The sequence below is a fragment of the Phalacrocorax carbo genome, chromosome 5, assembly GCF_963921805.1.
Source record: "Phalacrocorax carbo chromosome 5, bPhaCar2.1, whole genome shotgun sequence".
NCBI classification, from domain to species: Eukaryota; Metazoa; Chordata; class Aves; order Suliformes; family Phalacrocoracidae; genus Phalacrocorax; species Phalacrocorax carbo.
The window spans coordinates 9,688,764-9,711,381 of record NC_087517.1 but is presented as its reverse complement, the minus strand read 5'-3'; the positions used below and the strand labels follow the sequence as shown (position 1 = coordinate 9,711,381).

General features: G+C 38.6%; 1 protein-coding gene across 2 annotated transcripts in view; it reads right to left on the bottom strand.

Moving 5' to 3' along the window:
* Positions 1–22,618, bottom strand: part of DPP10 (dipeptidyl peptidase like 10) — a 311,266-nt gene that overhangs the window by 169,207 nt on the left and 119,441 nt on the right. For both annotated transcript variants that reach the window (XM_064451108.1, XM_064451109.1), the window contains exon 4: positions 2,893–2,987. In XM_064451108.1, coding sequence (XP_064307178.1) covers positions 2,893–2,987 — 95 coding nt within the window. The remainder of the gene's footprint in view (positions 1–2,892; positions 2,988–22,618) is intronic.

Below are 22,618 nucleotides of genomic sequence, written 5' to 3'. Positions count from 1 at the left end.
TACTAATAGATTGATTATAGAAAAGGATTCTATTGGAAAAGGATAAATGAAATGCAGTAATTTCTTCTATTCTCTGAATAAAACTTAATGAAACTGGAAAAAAAATACTTTTCACTCAGGAACTTTGGGCAGGTATTTCCCTACTGAAGACAAATGGGCATCTTAGAATGACAAAACACTAGCCTTTCTTCTTTCCAGGTGTATCGCTATTTTTAATGGTATTTTTTCAAACTGGATTTTAAAAAAATCTTTTATATATATATGTTTTTAAGAAAACCCGCCGTCTACTTTTTTGCTGATACACATGTATAGTGAGCATAGTGGCTTTTCACTAGGGCTTTCTGACTTTTAGACAATAAGCAACACAGAGAAGGATAAAAGAAACAAACTTTGCACAAAAACGGCAGTCTCTGAGATGCAAAAGAAGAGCCAGCGATCTGTACACAGTGGAAGACTGCTTCAGGGGATTAGTAATGAGGAAAAAAGAAAATCTCTTCCGAGCTGCTGGTTGAAATACAGCCCAATCAGTAAAGACAAAGAGTCATTACTAGCCCCTTGCCCCTGCGCAATAAGTTTATCGTGGAAGCTCAATTTTCAATGGACAATTATCAACATTACTAAGAAAAACCTGCCGGTTGTGCAGGCTGCTTGAGCAGAGAGGCAAACAGGAGAGGGAACACAGATTGAAAGCAGACTAATAACTCCCATCAAAAGGTGACACTTCATGACTAAAACCATTTGATCAGGAAGAATAAGGGAACTTGCATTGCCACTGCCTATGTTGGGGCTGTGCTGTATTTTTTATTAATACAAGACATCTATGCAGAGTCATTAAACCAGCACCATTCTAATTATGCACCAGTGATTAAGCAGATGTGACACTGAGTGAGGAAAATGTTTGATTAACGATCCAGGTGTCTAACTTTGGAAGAGCACATTTAGCAGTGTGAATTTGGGGACAGTGGAGCTTAGAAGAACAGGACAGCTTTTGATTCCAGCCATACATCTGCTTCTATAAAGTTAAGATCTGTTAGGATTGCTGGCCACCTTGTCAACAGACAGCTTGGCACAGCAACTTCTCCCATTGCTCTCTGCCAAACATACAGCAAAAAACTTACTGAGTCTTCTGCTCTTCTCAGCTTTTTATTCTACTTCCATATGAATCACCATTGCTGGAATTCACTTTATTTACCTCTAACACTCTTGGCTACTGACTGTATAGAGAGGAACTTTGCAGGAAAGAACACTTATGTTTTTATTTGTCTCTGGTTTCATAAATAATTGTTAAATGCTTGCATGAATATTATCCATTTTGGATCAGCTTCCCACATTTCTAATTAAAGGTAGATATCTAGTAACTAGAGATTTCTCAGCCCAGAGAAGAGCAACTTTGTGACGAGGCGATGCTCGCAGTAGGAAGCAGCCTGTCCATACTGATCCACCGTTACTTGGCAAGACTGGTTTAGCACAATGGCCTGAATAGCCTGTCAGGCTGGCATTATACTTGACATCGCATGATCCAAACACTTGCAGCCAAAAGCGTATTAATTCATCTGTGAGGAAACACAAGTCTTGTCATAAAGTCAAGCTTTGTAGCCAGGGATGTCCAAGCAGCTGCTCCATTCAAGTTATAAAGGCAATACATAGGCCTGACACAGTTAATCCTCTACTTAGCCAGGCAAGTGCTCACACACATATACCCAAATAAGAGGGGAGAATGCTTTTGTGATACTTTGCAGTTTGTACTTTATAGAAATTCACCTTTTCACCCACTTTTCACCATGTCTGCCAGTTTTTTGGGGGATAGGAGGTACCGTGAGGCACATCCCAATATATGGAAGGGTGCAGCTTGCAGAAGGGAGCCTCACACACATGCCATTAAAATACAATTCTCTCCTCCCTTCTCCTTGATCTTCATATTGACCTAGGAAGTCAGCTTCAAGTCCTTTCTCCTGAACTTCTGCTCTCCTCCTTCTAGTTAAAGTAGTTAGAAGAAAAGGTCACCAGGGGCTTTATGCTTTGAAATGAAGAATCTGTATCAGCAAAGGACAGGAACAGACCAGGAATAAAATCAGCCTTTGTCAAAGACCGCTGATGAAAATGAGTCATCCTTTTGGGTCTGCAAGTGCAAAAGATTTCACTAAATTAAAAATACAGGGATTAACAATAACAGCCAGTGGTCTGTATGGAGCATTTCTGAGGAAAGATTGACAAGCCACGCGTTTATGCTGCAAAACCCTGATAAACGAGAATCACAGCGTAGGATGTAAGTGCTATCAGTGAGAACACCACCACCAAGCAAAGCAAAAAAAAAATGCAGACTAAGGCGTCAGAAGCATATGCAAACCACTCGTGCATATACTATTTACTGGTCAAGAGGAATAATCCCCAAGCATCTGGTTTGCCATTAAAGCACAGAGGAACAAGTAAGCCAGAGATTAACAGGACTAGGAAATGTATTTTTCTTTGCATATTTAATTGCTTAAAGGAAAATCTTCCTATGACTTTTGAACACTCTTCCCCTTTTCTAATAGGGAAAAGCTCTCAATATTTTGAGTAGCATTCCCCCATTTTACGAAATCTCTTATAATAGACGTCAGGCAGATTCGCCAGCACGTATGCCAGGCATGATCCTTCAAATGGCCTGAACAAAGCATGGACCTCCATCATCTTGGTTATTTACATGTAGGTTGAAGAAAACAAAAAATAACTTCAGCCAGAAATTGTGCACTGTCAGAGGCATGGGTTGTACTTTCCATTTATATATAATCTACTCTAGGTTATAAACATATTTTCTGTAACCTTTCAATATCACACTCTCTCACTCCTGTTGCATGAAAAAACGCCTGCTGACTTCCACTAAGAAATGAGTAAATAACATATATTACTTACAAAAGTTGTGTTTTCCAATAATAATGTAGTTGTATTCGTTTCTACATTCAGTTCAACAACATGTCCATTCCTATTTTTGTACACCACTGCTGTATCTGCAACAACAAAGGCATTAACAGTTAGCAAACACACTGAGTATTTAATACACCTGTAGAGAAAACCAGCATATTACAGTCATTAAAATATCTTGATTACAATACATGAGACTGAGAGCAGAATTTCACTCACAACATCTACTTTTGTTGATTTGCCTCATGCGTTTCAAATATATCAGTTTATGTTATATAGCACGTTCACCTCACTCTAAAATATTATTTCACTTAAATGGAAACATTTTCTGTGGCAAAAATGGGGTCGCTGTGAACAAAGTGACATCTTGAATGTAAAACTGCTCTCACCTAGATACCATTGTCACTCTGACACCTTAAGGTCGAACCATATTCACTATGAAAAGGGCCATATACCAAAGTTTTGCAAAGAAAAAAGCTTTTGCTGGACACCATAGTCACATATCCCTGTAGAAGTGATTCTAACAAAACTTCTGTACAAGTCTGTATCTCTGGCAACTGGATTGACAAAGATATGTACTATAGCTTAAGACAGTCCTTGTCCCATGTGATTAATGCTGGGCCACAGAATACCAGATGGTTACATAAGCTGAATGTTAGCAAAGGAGGGTTAAAGCTAAATAGGTCCATTTGCAGAACATTTAAAACACTGCAGGGTGAACTGTTGTATTTTTTTCCCTCTACCACTTACTTGATTTATAAGTTTCCATAGGAAAAATAATGGAATACACCTGAACTAAAGAAAAAAATTTTTAAAATTAATTGTGGCTGCTATGAATAAGGCTTTGTATCTGTTTGTATCAGTACCTGCAAAATTATCAAGAAATACACAATAACTACATAAGCCTTGATTTAAAAAACAATATTGGTTCCAAATTTCCCACTATTTCTAATAAGAGATTGAACAGACTGAGTGCTGACTCTTTCATGTTATTTAAAACCCATGTATGAGATTTATATTTAATCAAACTACTTTGTTATAAAAATGTAGAAAGCGTAAGGAAAGTTCTAAATTAAGCCTAAAGGAAACACAAAAGAACTTTACTAATCCTCAGTAATGTCTGAGAAATTCGTTACAGATCCCTGAATTTTATGAAGTGGGAAGTAAACATGATGGAGAAAAAGGTTATGATATCATAAAAAATATGCTTCGCTTATTCAGAAAAATGTAGCTCTATTTTAATTGACTCCACAGAAACTCTAGATATACAGCACTAGTGAATGTCCTCTGCTGTGTTCTGTAAAATTAATGAAGCCTCATTTTAAGAGCTTACTAAACTATTTTAGGATCATGGCTGGGAAGTGGGGTGGGATTGATGGAGGTTAGGACAGGATTATCAGAGCTGTTGTCTAGGAAGGAAAATTAGATTGTGAAGTGCGGAATTAATAGCAATGTCTTAGAAAGATTTCAAATATTCATTCGGAATAAAAAGAGGTAGCACTTTGTAGAAAGTTATTGTGCTTTCAGGTTATTGGCTATTACAGAACATCAAAGTTCTTGCAACTTCTTTTAGGGTTTTTTGCATGTACCCTTTCAGGCACCCCAGCACTGAAAATCGCCAGTGATGATGCAAGGAGCTAAGCAATATTACAGAAAAAAGAGCTGTCCCCAGTTATAAGTTATGAGTAAACCATGATGTGAGAGATGGCACATATAACCCAGAGACTTTGAACAGCTGTCAACAACTAGCCGTGTTCATGCCCCCTGCCTCAACAGTGCTCTGAAAAAGGCATTTTTGGTCCATAGGTGAGACTAATAAGTTACCCAAATCCAAACAACAGTATCAGAATGTACCTTTTGCTCAGTTATTTACTCTTCTGTAGGTCATGTACATTTGGCCAATAGGATTTATAACATCATGCCACATTAACTAATCCTACCGGAACATTTCACTAATATAAAGAACTTTGCTTAAAATTGCTAACAGGACACAGGTAAAATACACAGTCCTTGGGCTCTTCTTGCAAGTCATATACAAGGGGTGAAAAAGCATTTGGAATAGCAAACACATAAATTAAAGCCTTTGTTCTCAAGTTAGAACATAATTTATTCAAATGATCAGAACAGAGAACTGAGAGTTAAACCTTTTCAAAAGACAGACTACTGGACAGTAATTATATCTCTCACTGAACTTGGGCTTTCATCTCTATACTGGACTCAGTAGTTAACTCCTATACTGAATAAATTAAATGAACGTTTGCAAAATACATGGGTTTCTCAGATAAAATATTATATCAAAATATCATGCAAGCATTGAGCATAAATACAGTCTTCAAAAGTAATCATATTAATGTATATGGAAGTCTCATTCCAAAAAATGGCTTGTCAGGCTGGATAATGTTAGAGTTGATGGTCACAGAACATAATGATGACTTTTTTCATTGATAGCTCAAATGTAAGTAAGAGCCATAAACATACATTTGTTTTGAAAATTCTGTTACCTAGGGTCAAAAAGTCTACAGAAGAAAATAATACCTAGTCCTTAATGTTGTCCATTTACACAACTGGTTGACTTATTTTGATTATTATCTTGGTGTCTTCACCACAAAGAAGTTCAGGGATCCCGGACACTTCACAAAGCCATTCAGAGAAGCAGAGTTCCTACTTCAAAGAAATTCTCGTTTGATTTAAAACAAAGAGTAGTATCATGTAAAAAACTCTTGGCTGGGCACAAATTGCAGCACTTAAGAGCCACATTACCCACTAAGGACATCACTAAAACAGAAAGCATTCTGTCTTGAGAAAAAGACTGTGAGGAAGCCTCTACAGAGAACAAGAGTTATCAAGTCACCAGCCCGGGATGATGTACAAAAAACGGTCTTTAAAACAACTCACTAAGCATTTCTTACTTGTAATAGTTCTCAAATTTCTGAAAACTTTGGAAACTCTAGAGCATTGGATGACTGATAAGATTATTCTGTGCTGCTAAAAGGTGAAGACAGGCATCCAAGGGTCTGTCCATAAGTTACCCTCACATCAGTCCCAAATAAAATATTGGCACAATAAATCCAGAATTATTCCTACAAAATACTGGCTAGCAATATAATTAATGCCTGATAGCATTTTAAGGAACATAGATTTTGTTAAAGTTTTACAGGGTTATGTTTGATAGAGGCAACCATGCTGAAACTGAATATTGGGTTTTCCATCAAGGTATTCAATCTATTTTATGACATTGTGATTCCAAAGCTTACATTACACAGAACTAATGGGAAACACATTAGAATGATTAAAAATAGTATCATTAAGAAAAATAAAGAGGAACACAGGTACTCCTACCAAGTGATCTGTCTCACCTGGTTAACCATTCATTATTGTAGAAGGGAAACTGGAATTGATGAAGAGTGATGGAAAGAAAAGCTTAGGGGCTTATACAGATAAATATTGTACTACATGTTCTCAGTGCAATATCATGGCAAAAAGAGTTGATGCAATTCGTCAGCATAAGTGGATCACAAGCAAAAGTCCTAGGGTGATCCTCCCTCTGCTCATACCACTGGTGAGATTGACACTATTGTAATATGCCCACTTCCTGGAATGCACACGGCGAGAATGGGAAACGAGTAAAGAGGAGTGCTAAGAAATTGTCAGTGTAACTCTGGATCAGAAGGCAAACATAAAAATGCAAGGTTGGAATGGCTAAAATTGTTCAGGTTAACAAAGAGAACGTTCAAAGACATTTAGGTCATATATATATAGTTAGGGAAAAGTTGATGACAGGTATGGAGGTTGGAATGTACGGAAGAGCTCAGCAAAGGAGATGACAGAATCAGCAGCCCTGGGACTTTTTTTACTTAAAGATACTCTTTAGATCGTTATGTCAAGAATCAGTGTAGCCTGAATGTGGGTAAAAATATAAAAGATTGAGTTTGGATGGCTGTTGCAATCTCTTCTGGCCTGGAATCTGTGGATTTAACTCCCTCCATTGATTTTCTCATCCCCTTCCACAGTGAATCTTTGGGAATACAGGATTGTCTGCACAATATAACTCGTGTTTGTAGCTCTGTGCTAAGACAATTTTAATAAAAATCTTAAACCTTGAGGTTTTTTTTAGTTGACTGCCTGTGGGATCAAAGGATATTTATTTTTCCTTCTGATGCATAATTCGTCTGCTGTTTGTGCCTTCTACTCCACTTACCTACAAACTATCAAATACTGATCTCAGCTGCAGACGGGACACTGGGGTTGCTAGTACTGCAGCCTTGTTCAGAGAATCCGCACGGGTGTGTGTGCCTGCTATGCTTCTCAAAGCATGCAGATTGCATGCTTTGCATGAGCATGCAAACGAGGCACATTTGGTATGCAGCACAGCACGTGAATTCCACAGATCTCGGAAGAGAAACTTCTACCAGGCAGACAAAATGGACTACCCCTCTTTCTCCCCTCCTCTGCCTTACCCTGCAGCAGGTGATTTAGTTTACCTGCTGGGATGGTCAGGTACAGCTTACCAAAATGATTCACTAAATTGCAGGGTTTCAGCAAAGGCTGCCATAAATACCTTTCTTGTTCTTTATGTTGCATATTCAAGGTTTTTCATCAGAACTATAGTGTCTAGTTTAATTAAGCCCACTGAGTTTGTCAGAAGACAAACTTGATGTCTGTTTGAATAAGGTAACAATCTTTAGGAAGAATTTACTCCACCTTGATTCAGAGCTTATTTCTAAACCTGACTCTGAGGGAGGCTGCCTAGTGGGCACAGAGGTCTGTAGACCAAACCTGCTGCTGAACAGGTTATCTAAAACTAATTTGGCTTTCACAAATAATGCAACATTAAATAAAATATTACATTAAAAAACCCTTTCAAACCAAAATTTTTCTGTAATTATTGCAGCATAATGATTTCACCTGGGTCAGTAACATAAATATTACATCCTCTTACAAAATTATATTAGCTGTAGAACCAACAATAATTTATTTTACCATTGTGAGGCTAAATGTCCAAATTCTTATGCTATTGTATGTTTTTAAAAGTAAATCTTTTCATCATGTGCTCTATCTCTAGGCAAAGAACGTGGAACACACATTCTGCTGAAATGATTAAGCCATACAATTTAAATCACAGTTTGGATGTATATATCAATACCATAAATACAGCCCTCAGTGATACAACTACTACATAAATAAGGCATCATGATAATCCCAGGTGCTTTTAAAATCAAAGCAGCATTTAATATAAATAAATTCACTACAGCTATTGCTCCTGTTTTAGGTTCAACACTGGTAAAAGATTCTGCTCAGGATCAGGATAAGTGTTGTTTCCAGGAGATGCAGCTTTATACTGTCCCTGGCCCGTTTTATATTGTTGCAGGGAATGTTGAGTACAGGCAAAATATCATAAAATACAAAGAAATCAATGCAAAACTTTTTGTATTTGACAAGCAGCTTGACCCCCATTCATTCTGTAATAATTTCTTTACCCTCATTTATTGGATTTATCCTCATTTTTTGAATTAACAACACTCTGAATTGTCCTAAATGCTACAGAATGTCACTGTTCCAACTAGCCTCCCGTTATCTTAAAAAAAAATGTAGGCATTTTTAAATTCTTATGATATACTATTTGGGGGGAAAAACGGACTAACTCCCAGCCTTAATTATATCAATATCACTGAAAATCAAGCCTCGAATTGTGCTAGTGTAAGAATTTCGCCTAGGGTAAATATGGCCTTTAATGATTTCCCTTTCTGAAAGTAGGACAGTGGATGGTGGCGATTTACTTGATGAGCATTAGCTCTGATTTCACATGTCACTAGACTTAAGCAACTTGTCCTGTAATTCAAATTACACAGATTGGGTTGAAAGGTCAAGTTATGATATACTTTAAAGCAAACTACAAGAAGGACATTGAGTTGCTGGAGCATGTCCAAAGAAGGACAAGAAAGCTGGTGAAGGGTCTGGAGAGCAGGTCTTATGAGGAGAGTTTGAGGGAACTGGGGTTGTTTAGTCTGGAGAAGAGGAGGCTGAGGGGAGACCTTATCGCTCTCTACAACTACCTGAAAGGAGTTTGTAGTGAGGTGGGGGTTGGTCTCTTCTCCCAGGTTACTAGCGATAGAATGAGAGGAAATGGCCTCAAGCTGCGTCAGGGGAGGTTTAGGTTGGATAGCAGGAAAAATTCTTCACTGAAAGGGTTGTCAGGCATTGGAACAGGCTGCCCAGAGAGGTGGTGGAGTCGCCATCCCTGGGAGTATTTAAAAGACGTGTAGATGTGGCACTCCAGGGCATGGTTTAGGAGACATGGTGGTGTGGGGTTGATGGTTGGACTTGATGACCTTAAAGGTCTTTCCCAACCTTAATGATTCTATGAAACCTAAGTTGTGAGTTAGGTTTGCATATTCCAAGCATTTAAAAACTTACTATTGTTTAGAGCCAGCCTCTATTACCTTTACTCAGAACTATTGTATCTGTAAGCAATGCCATGAGACGTGGTATCTAGACTGCAATTGCTTTGCCAAATAAATCATCTAATTATTCCAAACAACAGTTGTGTGATGTTAGTCCACTGAGCTGTTTCTTTGTTCTCTTTCACTAGTGTTGCCCAAATGAACATTAATTGTTCTTTCACCAACTTGAAAAGCACCTTGCTCCACGAGGATACAACATTACACAGGGCAACTATTTCCTCAGAAGCCAACCTTTTCCTTGTTTATAAATGCACAGGTCTGTTGTGTTAGAAACTTTATTACATATCATCAGTTTCCCACTGATGGGAATTAGAAAAGAAAAGACAATGCAAAAGGTAATAGATAAAGAAGACACATGAGGAGCTGTAGTGATTTGCTGCAGGTCACACGGCCCATCAATAGCACGTTGCAGAACTCAAGTCTCTTGAGTTTTAGTCTTATTCACTTTCACCTCAATGTTGATCCAACTTTTTAGTAGTTCGAAGTTTTCTTCTTTTGTTGGTGGTATTGCATATTCAGACCTGTACATGACACAAAAAGCTCCAGGCTACTTATCACATTATTTTTTTTCCTAAGACACTCTCTGTGTACCTTAAACTGTTCACACACTTAACTGCATATTTCAGCCGTAAGAGACAAGAGACAGCTAGCCATGTCCTATGTGTGAATGAACAAAGGTGACAGGAAATTTTTTTGTCATTTCTGTAGGTCTCTGAATCTGGGATATATTACAAGAGATCCCAGACCAACAGAGACATGAGACATGACCAGTTAACAAAGTACTGAGAGTCATCAGTGTGGTACTTGGAAAGATCCAACAGCTTCAGGAACAAGTGGGGATTCCCTGATAAAACATAAAAGCAGGAGCCCCGCCCTGCATGGACTCTGAGAATTTATGAAAACTTAAAGGGGCAGCTTAGGCTCACTTAAGCCATAGGAGTCAGGAGATTCCTGAATCTGAGCCTCCAGTTCTGTGTGCATGCTTCACCTTGGCCATGCAAGGGTTGAGTTGCTACCAGTAGGTTTATTTTACTGAATATTATTCCATCCTATTCACAAAGGTTTTAAGCTGTGACTTTTAACCCATGAATACACATTGTGTTTTCCCTCTAGCCTTTACTAGTCATCACAGCAGTCCAAGCTTATTGTAAAACTAAAAGCTGTAGCTTGAATATTCTCTGCATGTGCTAATAGTGACAAGGAGTAGCAGAATCAATAGTAGTCCTCTGGGGAAAGAAAACCCTACTTTCTACTAAATTCACAGAACTGTTAATGTGAATTTTGTTTGCCAAACAAAAATATTTTGGTAGAACATTTGCTAAATTTGGATTACTTGTTGATAATAAGATTTATTTCATGGTAACTCCTGTGATGAACCTGTGTGGATCCATCAGTTTCAAGACATGCCAAATCCAACTTGCTAGGACCTGGCTCAATAGTGTTTTAGAATTTACTAATACGTATATTGAATAGTTTGAAGAATAAACTGATTTATAAAGAGATACACAGAGCATAGGCGGTTAATTGCTGGCTAATTTGTACATAGCACTGTAAATCCTAGCCTAAGCTAATTGCCTAAAGGAGCCCAGAAGCACTGGGCACTGACATTCTTTCAAGTATTCACGTCCTAACCTCCCCTCACTTAAAAATGTTGAGCATTACAGAAATCTGATGGGCTTTTGACCACTTCGTTTTCTCTGTTCTCGTGATAATACAGAACAGAGGCTGAAATCTGGGGCTTTTTCCTATCCATCGAGTACCACAGCAAGAGAAGCAGATACATCCTCTGGTCCCTCTAGTAGAGCCTGCCTGTTGCTTGGCCAGAGGAGGCCCAGATGATGACCCCTGGGCCTCCCATTGGAGGGCAGGGCCCAAGGAGTTTGCTGGTGATACAGCCGTGTCAGTACTCTGGCAGTTTTGTGCATAGAAACCATTGGATATTAAGGCAATCTATCAAACAGTCTTGAGAGCGCAAGTAATGTCTTGGAAGCGAAGGAAAGAGGAGGAGAGACATCCAAGCAATGCTGTAAATCTGCTCCACGATATCTAGAACAAGGAGGCCTCAGGGCAGTCTTCTGAAATTACTGATAGTGTAAACCTGAAGATTGTAAATGCTTGTTTTCCAATTGAAAATATTTACTAAGTTTTGGGTTGTTTAAACAAAATTCTGCTTTGCAGCACGAAGAGCAGTATTAGCATGTCAGAGTCCCCTTTTTCCTTATATTTTACTTTTTTTTAAATACAAACATAAGAGAAGGTTGATACCTCGCTGTCAACACATCTGTCAATCAGCCTTTGCTGTAAACAGTATTATTAGAACTGCAGATGGCATTTCATTAAATTGATTATAGAAAATGTCATGCTAATTAAAATAGAGAATGCTTTCTGATTTAATGAACAGGAGGTGCTAGACAAATCTTTATCTAATTAAGTGTTTGCTAATTAAATAAAATAGTAATTTACAAAGATATTATAGATACAGACCAAATTTCCATATGCCAGATAAGTCACATGTCAGCTGAGCAAGACTCCCACTGCTTTTCTAAAAGTTTAGGGTCTTGTTAGTAGTGCTTTCAAGAAAACATTTATTCTGCACTAGTTTTATAATGGAAACTGTGACTCTTCTAGACAATCTTTCATTATATAGAAGATTCCTAATTCAAAATGGCTTGCAAAGTTGTAGACACAGGTAATTCCTGTACTTCTACATGTAGTCTACTTCCCTTTCCCTTCTAATGCCCAACATACACTAACCAAAAACCAGGTGGAGATCTTATGGCACAGTGGTTACAGAAATGGAAGCAGCACAGTCACAGTAGCATCTGGCCGGACACAAGCCAATTAGCTCTGCTGAGAAGGTGGACTTCTCAGTTATTACACAGAGCTATATTAACATGAAGATAGAGCCCAAGAGAGCAGATCTTGACTGTTATGCTGATATTGATGGATTAATCAGCCTAATCAAAAACAACCTGGATTTTTTTTTAATTATGCTTTATTGAATATTGTGTATTTGTGCAAAAAGGAGAGACTAGCACAAATCAGGAGTGCAGGCATTTACACAAAATCTATATTCCTACCTTCTTGAACTCTAGAGTGAAGTGACCAGGCACACCGGGTTGGCCCAGATAATTCAAATCTCCATCCATTATCAATGTATCCTCCTCTTTTCCTAATCTTGTCGTCAGTTATCATACCAAGTCACGCTCAACTCATGCTGATTTTCAGTGGTCCCAATTAGTATATCAAGGTATGAAAATCTCTACCTCTCTCAGCAGTCACTATTCATTTACAAAATCATAGATTTCTTCCCTATCATGCAGTGGTGCAGGATCCTGCCTCATTATTACAGCTGCTGCTATCCCCATGCCAGCACTTCAGATGGGACAGAGGACAGATCTTGAATTATTAACAAGCCCGCCGGGGGATAGATTTACAAGAAAAAATACAATAGTGAAATATATAGTGCAGCTAAACTTGAGTTCTTGGGTTTGAACTGAAGCAGGTGAGGAAATATTCACTGCAGAGCTGTGGGAGGCAATAAGGTGGACAGTGACCATCAGCTACAGGTAGTAAAGTCTGTATCCAGCTCAGATGGAAGAATATGACTACTGCCTCAACAAGTCACCTCTGTACATGTTGGAAAGATGGAAACACAAGGGAAGGAGCTGAATTACTTCACAAAGACTCCAAGGATTTAGCTATATACAATAAAATGCATGTAATAACAGAGAATGTAGCTGAATAAAGTCCCAGTGACTGTACTGGTGCTCTACCCAGACACGCTGTGGAATCCAGGTGCGCTGTCAGCTTAGTTTTCACAGCAAAACTAAACCACCGCACCCAGGTTTTGGAAGATACATTCCTCTTCTATGCACTGCCATGATAACACAAAGCTGGTTTAATTTAGAAATTTCCACATTTTTCCTAGAAGTTTACCAATTTATTAACTGGTAACCCAAACTGCAAGCCCTTGAGAGCTTTGGTCCTGCCATCCATGGCAGATAGCAGAAATAGCTTGCTGGAGCTATTTCTTCTCCCATCTTCCTGGATGGAGAAGGTTTCCTGCTTTTCTCTTCTAGTTACCTGGGACTCTGCTTGGGAGTGACCACAGCACCTCTACACAGATCTGCTCACTCAGACTCTCCAAATCCAGGCTGCCCAGGCAGGGTCTGTCTCATTTTCACCATTTCAGGAGCACAGTCAGGATAACACGGCTACAGCTGAGCTCCAGCTTTCTGAAATGGTCACTACACCACATGACAGGAAGATGTTAACTTACATCACTTAAGGAGTTCTTTACCAATTACAAAAACTTGAAGGAATACAGGAGTTAAGTCATTATTAATCTCCTATCAGAAGTAATAGAAGTCTCCACTTTTAGAACACAACTGCACAAAGCACTGCAAAGCAAATGAATAAAAAGAAATGAAAATGTGAAGATCTAAGTGTGCACTAGCATAGATGGGAAGAAGTTACCTAACCTGAAGAGCAACTGGTTGATGGACTAAAGCACAAGATTTGACTCTTTTTGCTGTTCCTCCTCACACTTTCCCCACTCTGCTTTTTTAAATGCAGAAATCTCCATCTGTATTTCTGTCATTACTGGGAGGAAAATGGCAGGGATATTCATTTCCCCCCCTAGAGCAAAGCACTAAACATGATTTCATGGTGTTAAAAGCTGGGATAATAGACTTGAGTCTATTAGTCTGTTCCAATTTGTTTGAAATGCAATTAACAGTAAATCAGCACCAAGAGAAAGAGGAGGGGAAAGGGCAGTATTTACATCAGAGAGCGAGCCTTCCTAACAGGCTACATCACTGCTCGTGTGCCACGCAACTCCAGTAAGGTCCACCAGGTTGTTATTGCTGGATACCTTCTGGTACCTACATTTTTATTTAGCTGTTCTCTCTGTAAAAAAAAAAAAAAATATAGGGACTTCAAATTAGAAAATGTACTGCACCTAAGGGGCTAAAAAATTTGAAGAGGAAGAGGAGGGAAAGTTATACCAGCACGTTGCTTTTCTCATCCCACATTGCACAGTGATGGTGAAACATCAAACGCTTGTTGTAGATATAATTTTGCCAGCACAGAACATTCCATCTTTTTCTAAATTTCCCATAAAACTGCTCAGTTTTCCCAGCTCTGTGGAAACATTTTTGGTCAGGAATAAAGAAAATAATCTATGGTTGCTCTCCTGCATTGCACCAAGGACCATTACCGAGCCAGCTTGGCAACAGACTCAGCCAGCTGTTGCCCACATAATGTACATGTCCCTGGACTACTGAGAAAATTAGGGAACAAATTGTCAGTCTCAGTCACACATCCTATCCCAGCCTCTTCCCCCGAGACATAATAAGGTATCTCAACAGAGCAGCACCTCTCTGACAGCTTTGGGAGCTGACCTTTCTGCTGAGACTGTCAAGAGGACAAGCCAGACGGGATGAGGACGGCTCTGCTTTGGAGTAGGCAGCATGGCACAGGCCGGATTTCACACAGATTACTGAATTGGCAGGGCTGCACTTTGGATAAGATACAGTGATTTCAAGGAAGGGACATTTATATGCTTCTCTACTCCTATATAATTACAATCCTCAAATAAAACTGGGTCTTTCAACCCCCAATAGAAGCATGAACTTCCTGTGCCTCTCAAACGCTCCTGAGAGCTCACCATCGTCCCAACTTCTGCGATGCTCTAGATGTGACTGGTGTTTCATAGACAAGCCCAACAAGTCAGAAAATAAAAATTCAGTGACTACATACATATCCCAGTAAAAGACCAGCCTCTGGAGCAGCCGCAGGGCTGCAGTTTGCTCACCCCCTTTTGCCCACATGACGATGGCTCAGCAAGCTGATTCTGCCAGAGCTGGTGGCTCAGTGCCTACCATCAGGCCCAGGCAGCGGGCCTGCAGGGGAAAGATCACAAGCGTAACATCGAAGTGCCCTCAGGGCTGTCCTGAACAAGCTGCGTAATGCATCCTGTGAGAATCTGGCACTCCGGGCAGAGGACATCAAAGGCAAACAAGGTCATAGCGTAGGATGTCTGGGTTTACACTGACAGTGCTGATGCTTATTATTTACTGCTCTCCAGCCAGTTTCTGTAGTACATGGAAATTGTACCGGCTGTAGTAAATTTCATCTTGAAGACATTATAATCAAAAGGGAGGATGCAGAGCCTGTGATTATGCAACGTAATATCTAAACCCTAAAGGAGAGCGAAGGTAGTCTAGAGTCAGATTATTTGCTGCTGAAGAAATCTGCAGGTGGTATTTTGGGCAGTAAGTGTTCGCTGGCACTTGAAAGGTGAAACAAATACACGTATACTATCGAATTAGTTTTACCCAGACCTTATCATACATTTCATTCAGGGCAGGATGAACTTCAATCTCCAACTTTAGTCAATGAATTCAGAGGACAATATATTATGTCCCAAAAGAAAAAAAATGCATAGCAATCCCATTAAATACCCATTTTCAGAGTAAGGTGGTGGCAAATTTTATCCCCACTCAGTGCTCCATTATCCTTAATTTTAATGACTATTCACTTCTTCAGAATAAGCTTTCTACTGTAATGCAAACGACAGTCACCAAATTTACCACACCTGGCATTGCTGTTATAAGACACACAAAAAAAATTACCTCATTCACCATTACACAAGCAAACTCTCCTCTGTAATGAGTGGGCTGGCTGTCTTGAACCTTGGACCATAGTCAATACAGGGAGAGAATAACCTAAGAATGAAAATTATGTTGATCATCTCTGGAACGTTTCATAATATTCAATGACCAGGAGAATAATTAATTCTATCCAGCCTAATCTGAACGGTGTCCACTACCTTTTCCACGACTAGTATACCACAGAGTGCATCCCCATTTCACAAATGGTACCAAATCTTCAGTCCTCATCAAAATTAGGAAATTACTCAAAAGACAAAAATGCTTTGGATTTATTTACTATTATGAAAAATTATTATTAACAAAAGTAGAGATGGTTCCTTTATGTACGCACGGTCTTTTCCTTAGGCTCTGCATATGTGGATGCAAGCCTCCTGCAGTGCTGCAAACACACTGCCACTTGGTTTGAATGCCTGTCAACAGAGCTACTATTGTGGCTAGAAGCGAACAAGGTATCTCCACAGCTCAAAGTCTGAGCCTCTACCTCTAGAATTAGTGATATCATCAACTGGATGGTGATAAAGTACATCATTGGAAATGGGGAACATGCGGTAGAAGGGATTGTTAATTATCTGTGAAAACCAATCCCCTCTATTTTTTATTACTTTGTGTGTGGGCCTGATAGTGAATGTCTCCTAACTGTTGAGTAGCAAGAGGTAAAAGTTTATGATCTCAGATGTGTAGTTCAAAACTAGTCAGAAATTCTGACTTATAGATAAAAATAAGACATATTTCACAGGTATCAATTTTCTTCTACTGAAAATGAAATCAAATTTAAAAATATCACACTGAATAATAACTTAAAGTATCTGTCTGCAATAGAAATGTTCTGTATTTTTAAAAATATTCATCATTAAGGCAGTAGGTACAAAAAATTCAGTAAGCCACTAGTGCATTTACTCTCAGCCCTTTCCAGTGAGATATTTATCATGTATTTCAATTTCATTGCACTGAATTCAGCAGCTTTGCCAGAATTTAGACACCTTTGCCAAAATCCTAACTGTACTGGAGTTAAGGACATTTTTGTTTCACAGTGGAATGGACCCACTGTTTAGAAGGTGCAAGTAAGTGTCACAGAACTACACGATTGGCAGGACTTGTTTGTTGGTGGTTTTTTTTAAATTTATTCTTTATTTCATACTACCAAAGGATAAACCTTTGGTGTATCCACATATTCTCAAATATCCTTTTTTGAAAAAATAAGTTAGATGAAAAAATGGAAATAGAAAAACAAAAACTGTAAGAAGTATGCTAAGTTATTAAAAAAAATAAACAAAGGTAGGCAATTTTCTGTTCACACCTATTTAACCTGCTTTTTCAAAAATAGCATGTGTCTCATTCTGATTTATGAGAAAAACATGTTGATTAAATGAAGATCATTAGCTCTTGAGAATTATCATGCAAAAGGAGGCTCAGAGGGGATCTCCTCACCATGTACCAGTACTTAAGGGGTAGCTACAAAGATGATGGAGACTCCCTTTTTACAAGGAGTCACGTGGAGAGGACAAGGGGGAATGGACACAAGTTGCTCTTGGGGAGATTCCAATTGGACATGAGAGGAAAATTTTTCACAGTGAGGACAGTCACCATTGGAATAATCTCCCCAGGGAAGGGGTTGACTCGGCCAAGTTGGACACCTCCAAGAGTCGTCTGGACAGGGTGCTGGGCCATCTTGTCTAGACTGTGCTCTTCCTAGAAAGGTTGGACTAGATGATCCCTGAGGTCCCTTCCAACCTGGGATTCTGTGATTCTGTGATATAAATCACATCAAGGCACTGTTTTGTGATTTTATTTGAATCTTTTTATGAACCTAAAATACCAATCTATATTAAATTATTTCTACTGATCAGTCATCTGGACTTTGAATAGAAATTAGACATTCTAAAGTCACATGTGCCATTAAAATTTTTGCCCAGAAGTATTAAATCCTGTGTATCTACATTTAACTCATGAAATGAAAGCACTTCAGAGGTCTTGGTTTTCTGTGTGTTCATTACCTGCCATACTACTGGAGTTCTTGGGAAATACCCACGGCTAGCTAATTTGAAAATTAAATGGTAAGTGTGTAGGTCTCTAATCAACATAGATATGGAAACACAGATTTGGCATCAACATTTGAAAACACTGGCAGAATTTCCTTTGGCATTCATTTGTTTTGATATCATTGTCAAGCCTGTACATGTAATTCCACTGGTCTGCTGAAGTGTGGGGAATTAGACAGGCAATGCCAGTAACTCTGTAGGACCACCAGGACAGTGCTTATCTTGATGCAGTGGGTCCTGTCCCACATGGCACACTCAGTGCAAGCTCCATAAAAGTAGGAAGCAGGTCTGGAGGATGAAATGACCTAGGAAACAATCTTCCTGCACCAGGATGCAACAGAAAACTCAGATCTAAAACTCACACTCATAAAAAGCCCTTCTGGTGGGAACAGATCACAGCAAGCCCCTCATACTGGCCTGGAAAGAATTCTGATTGTACTCTGGAGCATTTGCCAATAGATATTATTTAGCTCAGAGATGAAGTCTTAGTTCCAACAGGAAAGAGACACAAGCAATTAAGATTCTGTCTTAACATTATGTTCCTGTGCTTTACTTCTTTCAAAATTACAAAGGTGACATGTTAGTTTGGGAAATTTTGTGCAGCTCATCTACGCAATTAATGTAAAATAAAGTGTAGCTGAATGGCAATATTCCAACAAGAAGAAAATCAAGGAAAGGTTGAACAATGGCACTCTTGGCAAGCCAACAACTGTAATTTAATAGTGTGAACATCTGGTGGTAATCTGACTGCATGTCACCCACAAAAGGAGGAGCACAGATCTGCTCGAGGTGCGGTACACACGTAAAACAATAGAACTTGTCTCCATACTTTAGTCATACATTAGCTTCAAAGAATAAATATTTAAATTATGGTTTCAAGTTTTTCCTACGGATTATTCCAGGAATTACGCTGCCCACCTGCTTCTGATCAGATAATTCAAGCAATTCACCTTGTATTTTCCATTTGAATTATGCTCCCCATTCAGATTAACATTGTTATTGATTTTATTAGTTTCTGGTTTTCCCTGAGTAAAAGTGCCGTTTTTTCACTGAAATGCTAACTTTGTTAGTTAATCTATACTTGGTCGATAATTGCTTTAGACAGACACCTAGAATTTATTCTATTAAAAGTTTAACACACCTGCTTGGAGATTTCTTCTTTTTCACCCCCAAAAAAACCCAGGAAAATAGCTGGAAGGATTGAATAATCTTGAGGTTGAAAGATGAAAAATATATACTCAGTGCTCACAATCTATAACTCTTAAAATAAATGGATCTGGAATAAGCACCATTATGTCATGAGGAAACCGTGAACAGAAACACCCTTGCTTTTTCTCTTCTACTTTATTACCAAGAATGTATTACAGAGCATGTAAGAATTCCTGATTCACAAATATTAACAGGGATGAAATTTGTTTTGGTGTAACTGTGCCTTTGGGATACGCATCCATATTTTCAAACCTAAATATTTTGCTTTGGAAGAATATTAAATACCTTGCTGAATAAGAGATCTTAAATTTGTTTACATTTATTCAGTTTTACCATCTTTATTAAACATTTTCCTGATGCTGAATTGGTCAAACAGATTTTATTCTATTAATTTTCCATGCAATAAAAAAAAAAATGCATCAAATTAGAACACAGACAGAAATGTTCCAATTTTTTTCCAAATGCAGATCACTTAGTAGTTCTAAACATGAACTTTATTCTGGTTTACAGGTTGAAATTAAAGTCACTGCAGGGAAGCTACTTAGCAGTTCCACATACTCATCTGCAGTACATGAAGTGGATTTTGTCTTCCAAATTATACATTCCAACTACATAAAGGCTGGACAGTCAGAACTGATGTAAACAGAATAAATTGCATTCATTATACACAATTGATTCAGAGACTTAAAGGCCAAAAGGGCTCATTATGGGCTTCTATCCTGAATTCTTTCAGAGCACAGATTACAGGATTTTGACTTGCAATTCCGGCACCAGGTCTATAATTTCCTGTTTGGTTTTCTTTCATAAAAAGCATGCAGACTTGCTTTAAACACTGTAATGCAGGGTCCACTGTACAGCTTGATATTATAATATGAGCTGACAAAGGAGAAAAAAAAAAACCCTACCATGATGCCATTAACACCTTACCTAATGAAAGAACTTTCACTATAATAATGCTGGGGGGAACTATCAGCAAAAGAAATCCATTTAATTTTACAATGAATTGTGAAACACACTAAGCAAATGCCAGAATTAGGGCCTATTCTGCTCTGTTCCATTCTGTGGAGTGCACCACTTCTGCTGTCTGAATCCAGTTTGTGTCACTGCAACAATTCACTGTTAGGGTAAAAATACAAAATCACATCTAAACTTATCCAGCATACTGCAAACATAACTGCAGGGCCTCTTGCTTCAGCACTTTGCCATTCAAGGGCTTAGGACAACCACTTCAACTATATCCCCCTCACCCATCATAGGAAACAGCCTCAACTACTGCCCTTTGATATTATAGCTTTGCACAGAGGAAACATAGTTGTGTTATATATTGCACATATGAAGAAGCAAACGGTTATATTTGCAAGTCCATCAGGGTCTGTGCTTTCCAAAACAGTAAAGGGCTTAGAGAAATACAGTCTGAAAAATGATGGAAGCAGGTTTTCTTTAAAAACCTCTACCAAGCAATGATGACAGAGACTTCTATGTTCAGCTCTTGCTGCCCTGCTTGGAGCCATGGGAGGTTTTGTACTCACAAGTGCCAGTAAATACATACCCAGCCAACAGGGCTGTAACCACCTGTAGGGACAGGATGTGTCGCACAGCTGCACAGCACATACTGCTGACAGCACCGAGCCAGGGCGGCTGCAAGGGATGGCATAAAAACATTAACTGCCTACAAATAAAAGGAATGTTAAAAATAAAAAAAGTCTGGCTTTTCCTTATTGCCTCATGTCTCCCATCAAAACAGCCTACAGGAACAACGTAGAGGCTTCTTCCACCACTGTAGGACGGAATTCAAGAATCCTTTGTATTCTATACTGAAACAATCACACCACACTTCCTAAAATGGACCTGTACCAAAGGCATAAACATGCACAATACCAAAATCAGGTTTTCATAGAATATTGGAAAATTTTCTCTATATGGAAAAAAAAAAGGCAGCATATGTTGTAAGCTTGCATTCAGTTTCTCAACTTCCTTTTTTAGCCCCTCGCATTTTCAGGAGCAGTACCTTTTAGCAAGGCTCCATTTAGTGGCACTAATTAAATTTTCAGGGCTAAACCTATTCTGAATACTTAGGGTTCATTTTGACTCCGAAAATACATTTTGTAGTTGGGCCACTGGAAGTCACAGGTAGCAATGATGTATCTAAAGGCCAATTACTCAATTTCTATTACTTAATTTAATTAAGACATACGTATAAATTTCTATGCCCCATACAAACACACACATATTACATCTGCACAGAGTGCAAAGATTCCTTTTTCTGCAGTGGCATTTTCCCTTAATATGAAACCCAATAAGCAGTGACATCATCACTGTTACTGTAACACTGATTTTCAATTTAGACAAAAAGAGCATTAGATCAACTTTAAAAGCACAGCCCCGCACTGGGAACAGAGGAATTCCACTTTTTTTCCTCTGAGAACCCATAAATGGAGTTTTCTGGGAAGAAAATAGCTACTACATTTGAGGATGGGTGTCTTGTTCCAAGGAGATGCCTAGTTTGGGCCAAGAACCCTTGGCCTGATACCAATGACTCTAAGAAAGACTTTTCACATTTCTTACTCAGCAGAAGGGCAGAGGAAGAAAGCTTCCAAGCTCCCTGGAGTGAAATACCAGCACTATGAGTCTGTGCTCAGTGACGAGGACATGCTTGGCACACTTGGTTTTGGGGTGATGAGAGGACAGAAGTGCCTTAATTCTCACTTTAAAAAAAAAAAAAAAAGTAGCTGGCTTTTGGCAAGAGCACTTACTTATTCCCTACAGGAAGGAAAGCAGCTGGGAGAAAAATGTAACTTTCAAAATACTTGAAACTTGTCACTGACAAAGTTTGGCACAGATTGGCTCTGGCTCCTAATGCAGGACTCAATCTCTGTCCTTACTACCTCTAGGAAAAATATTTGGAGTATGCGCTAAATATTGCAAGGAAAAATTTATTCAGAATTTTCAATAAATAAGCAATAATTACAGGAGTACCTGTGGAACATATTTTTCTTTTTAGCTATGAAAGAACAGGCAAAAAGCTATCATCCATGCTTCTGCAGTCTTATAGCCAATTAAACACTCTTCTGAAATACCACAAGGTAATGGAAAAAAATTGTAATGTAATAAATAACCTGCATTTTGTTTTTTTCTAACATGCCAGCTTTTTAAGACAAAAAGCCTTTGAAGTTGTTCATCACAGAGTTGTTTCCAAGTACTGGGTTTTTAGGTATTAATTAATATATATATATTAATATATATCTATTAGTATATGAGATTCTATTGCATTTGGTTTTCACTTGTAAAATAGACGGCTGGTTATACATATACCTGGGGGGGGGGGTTAAAC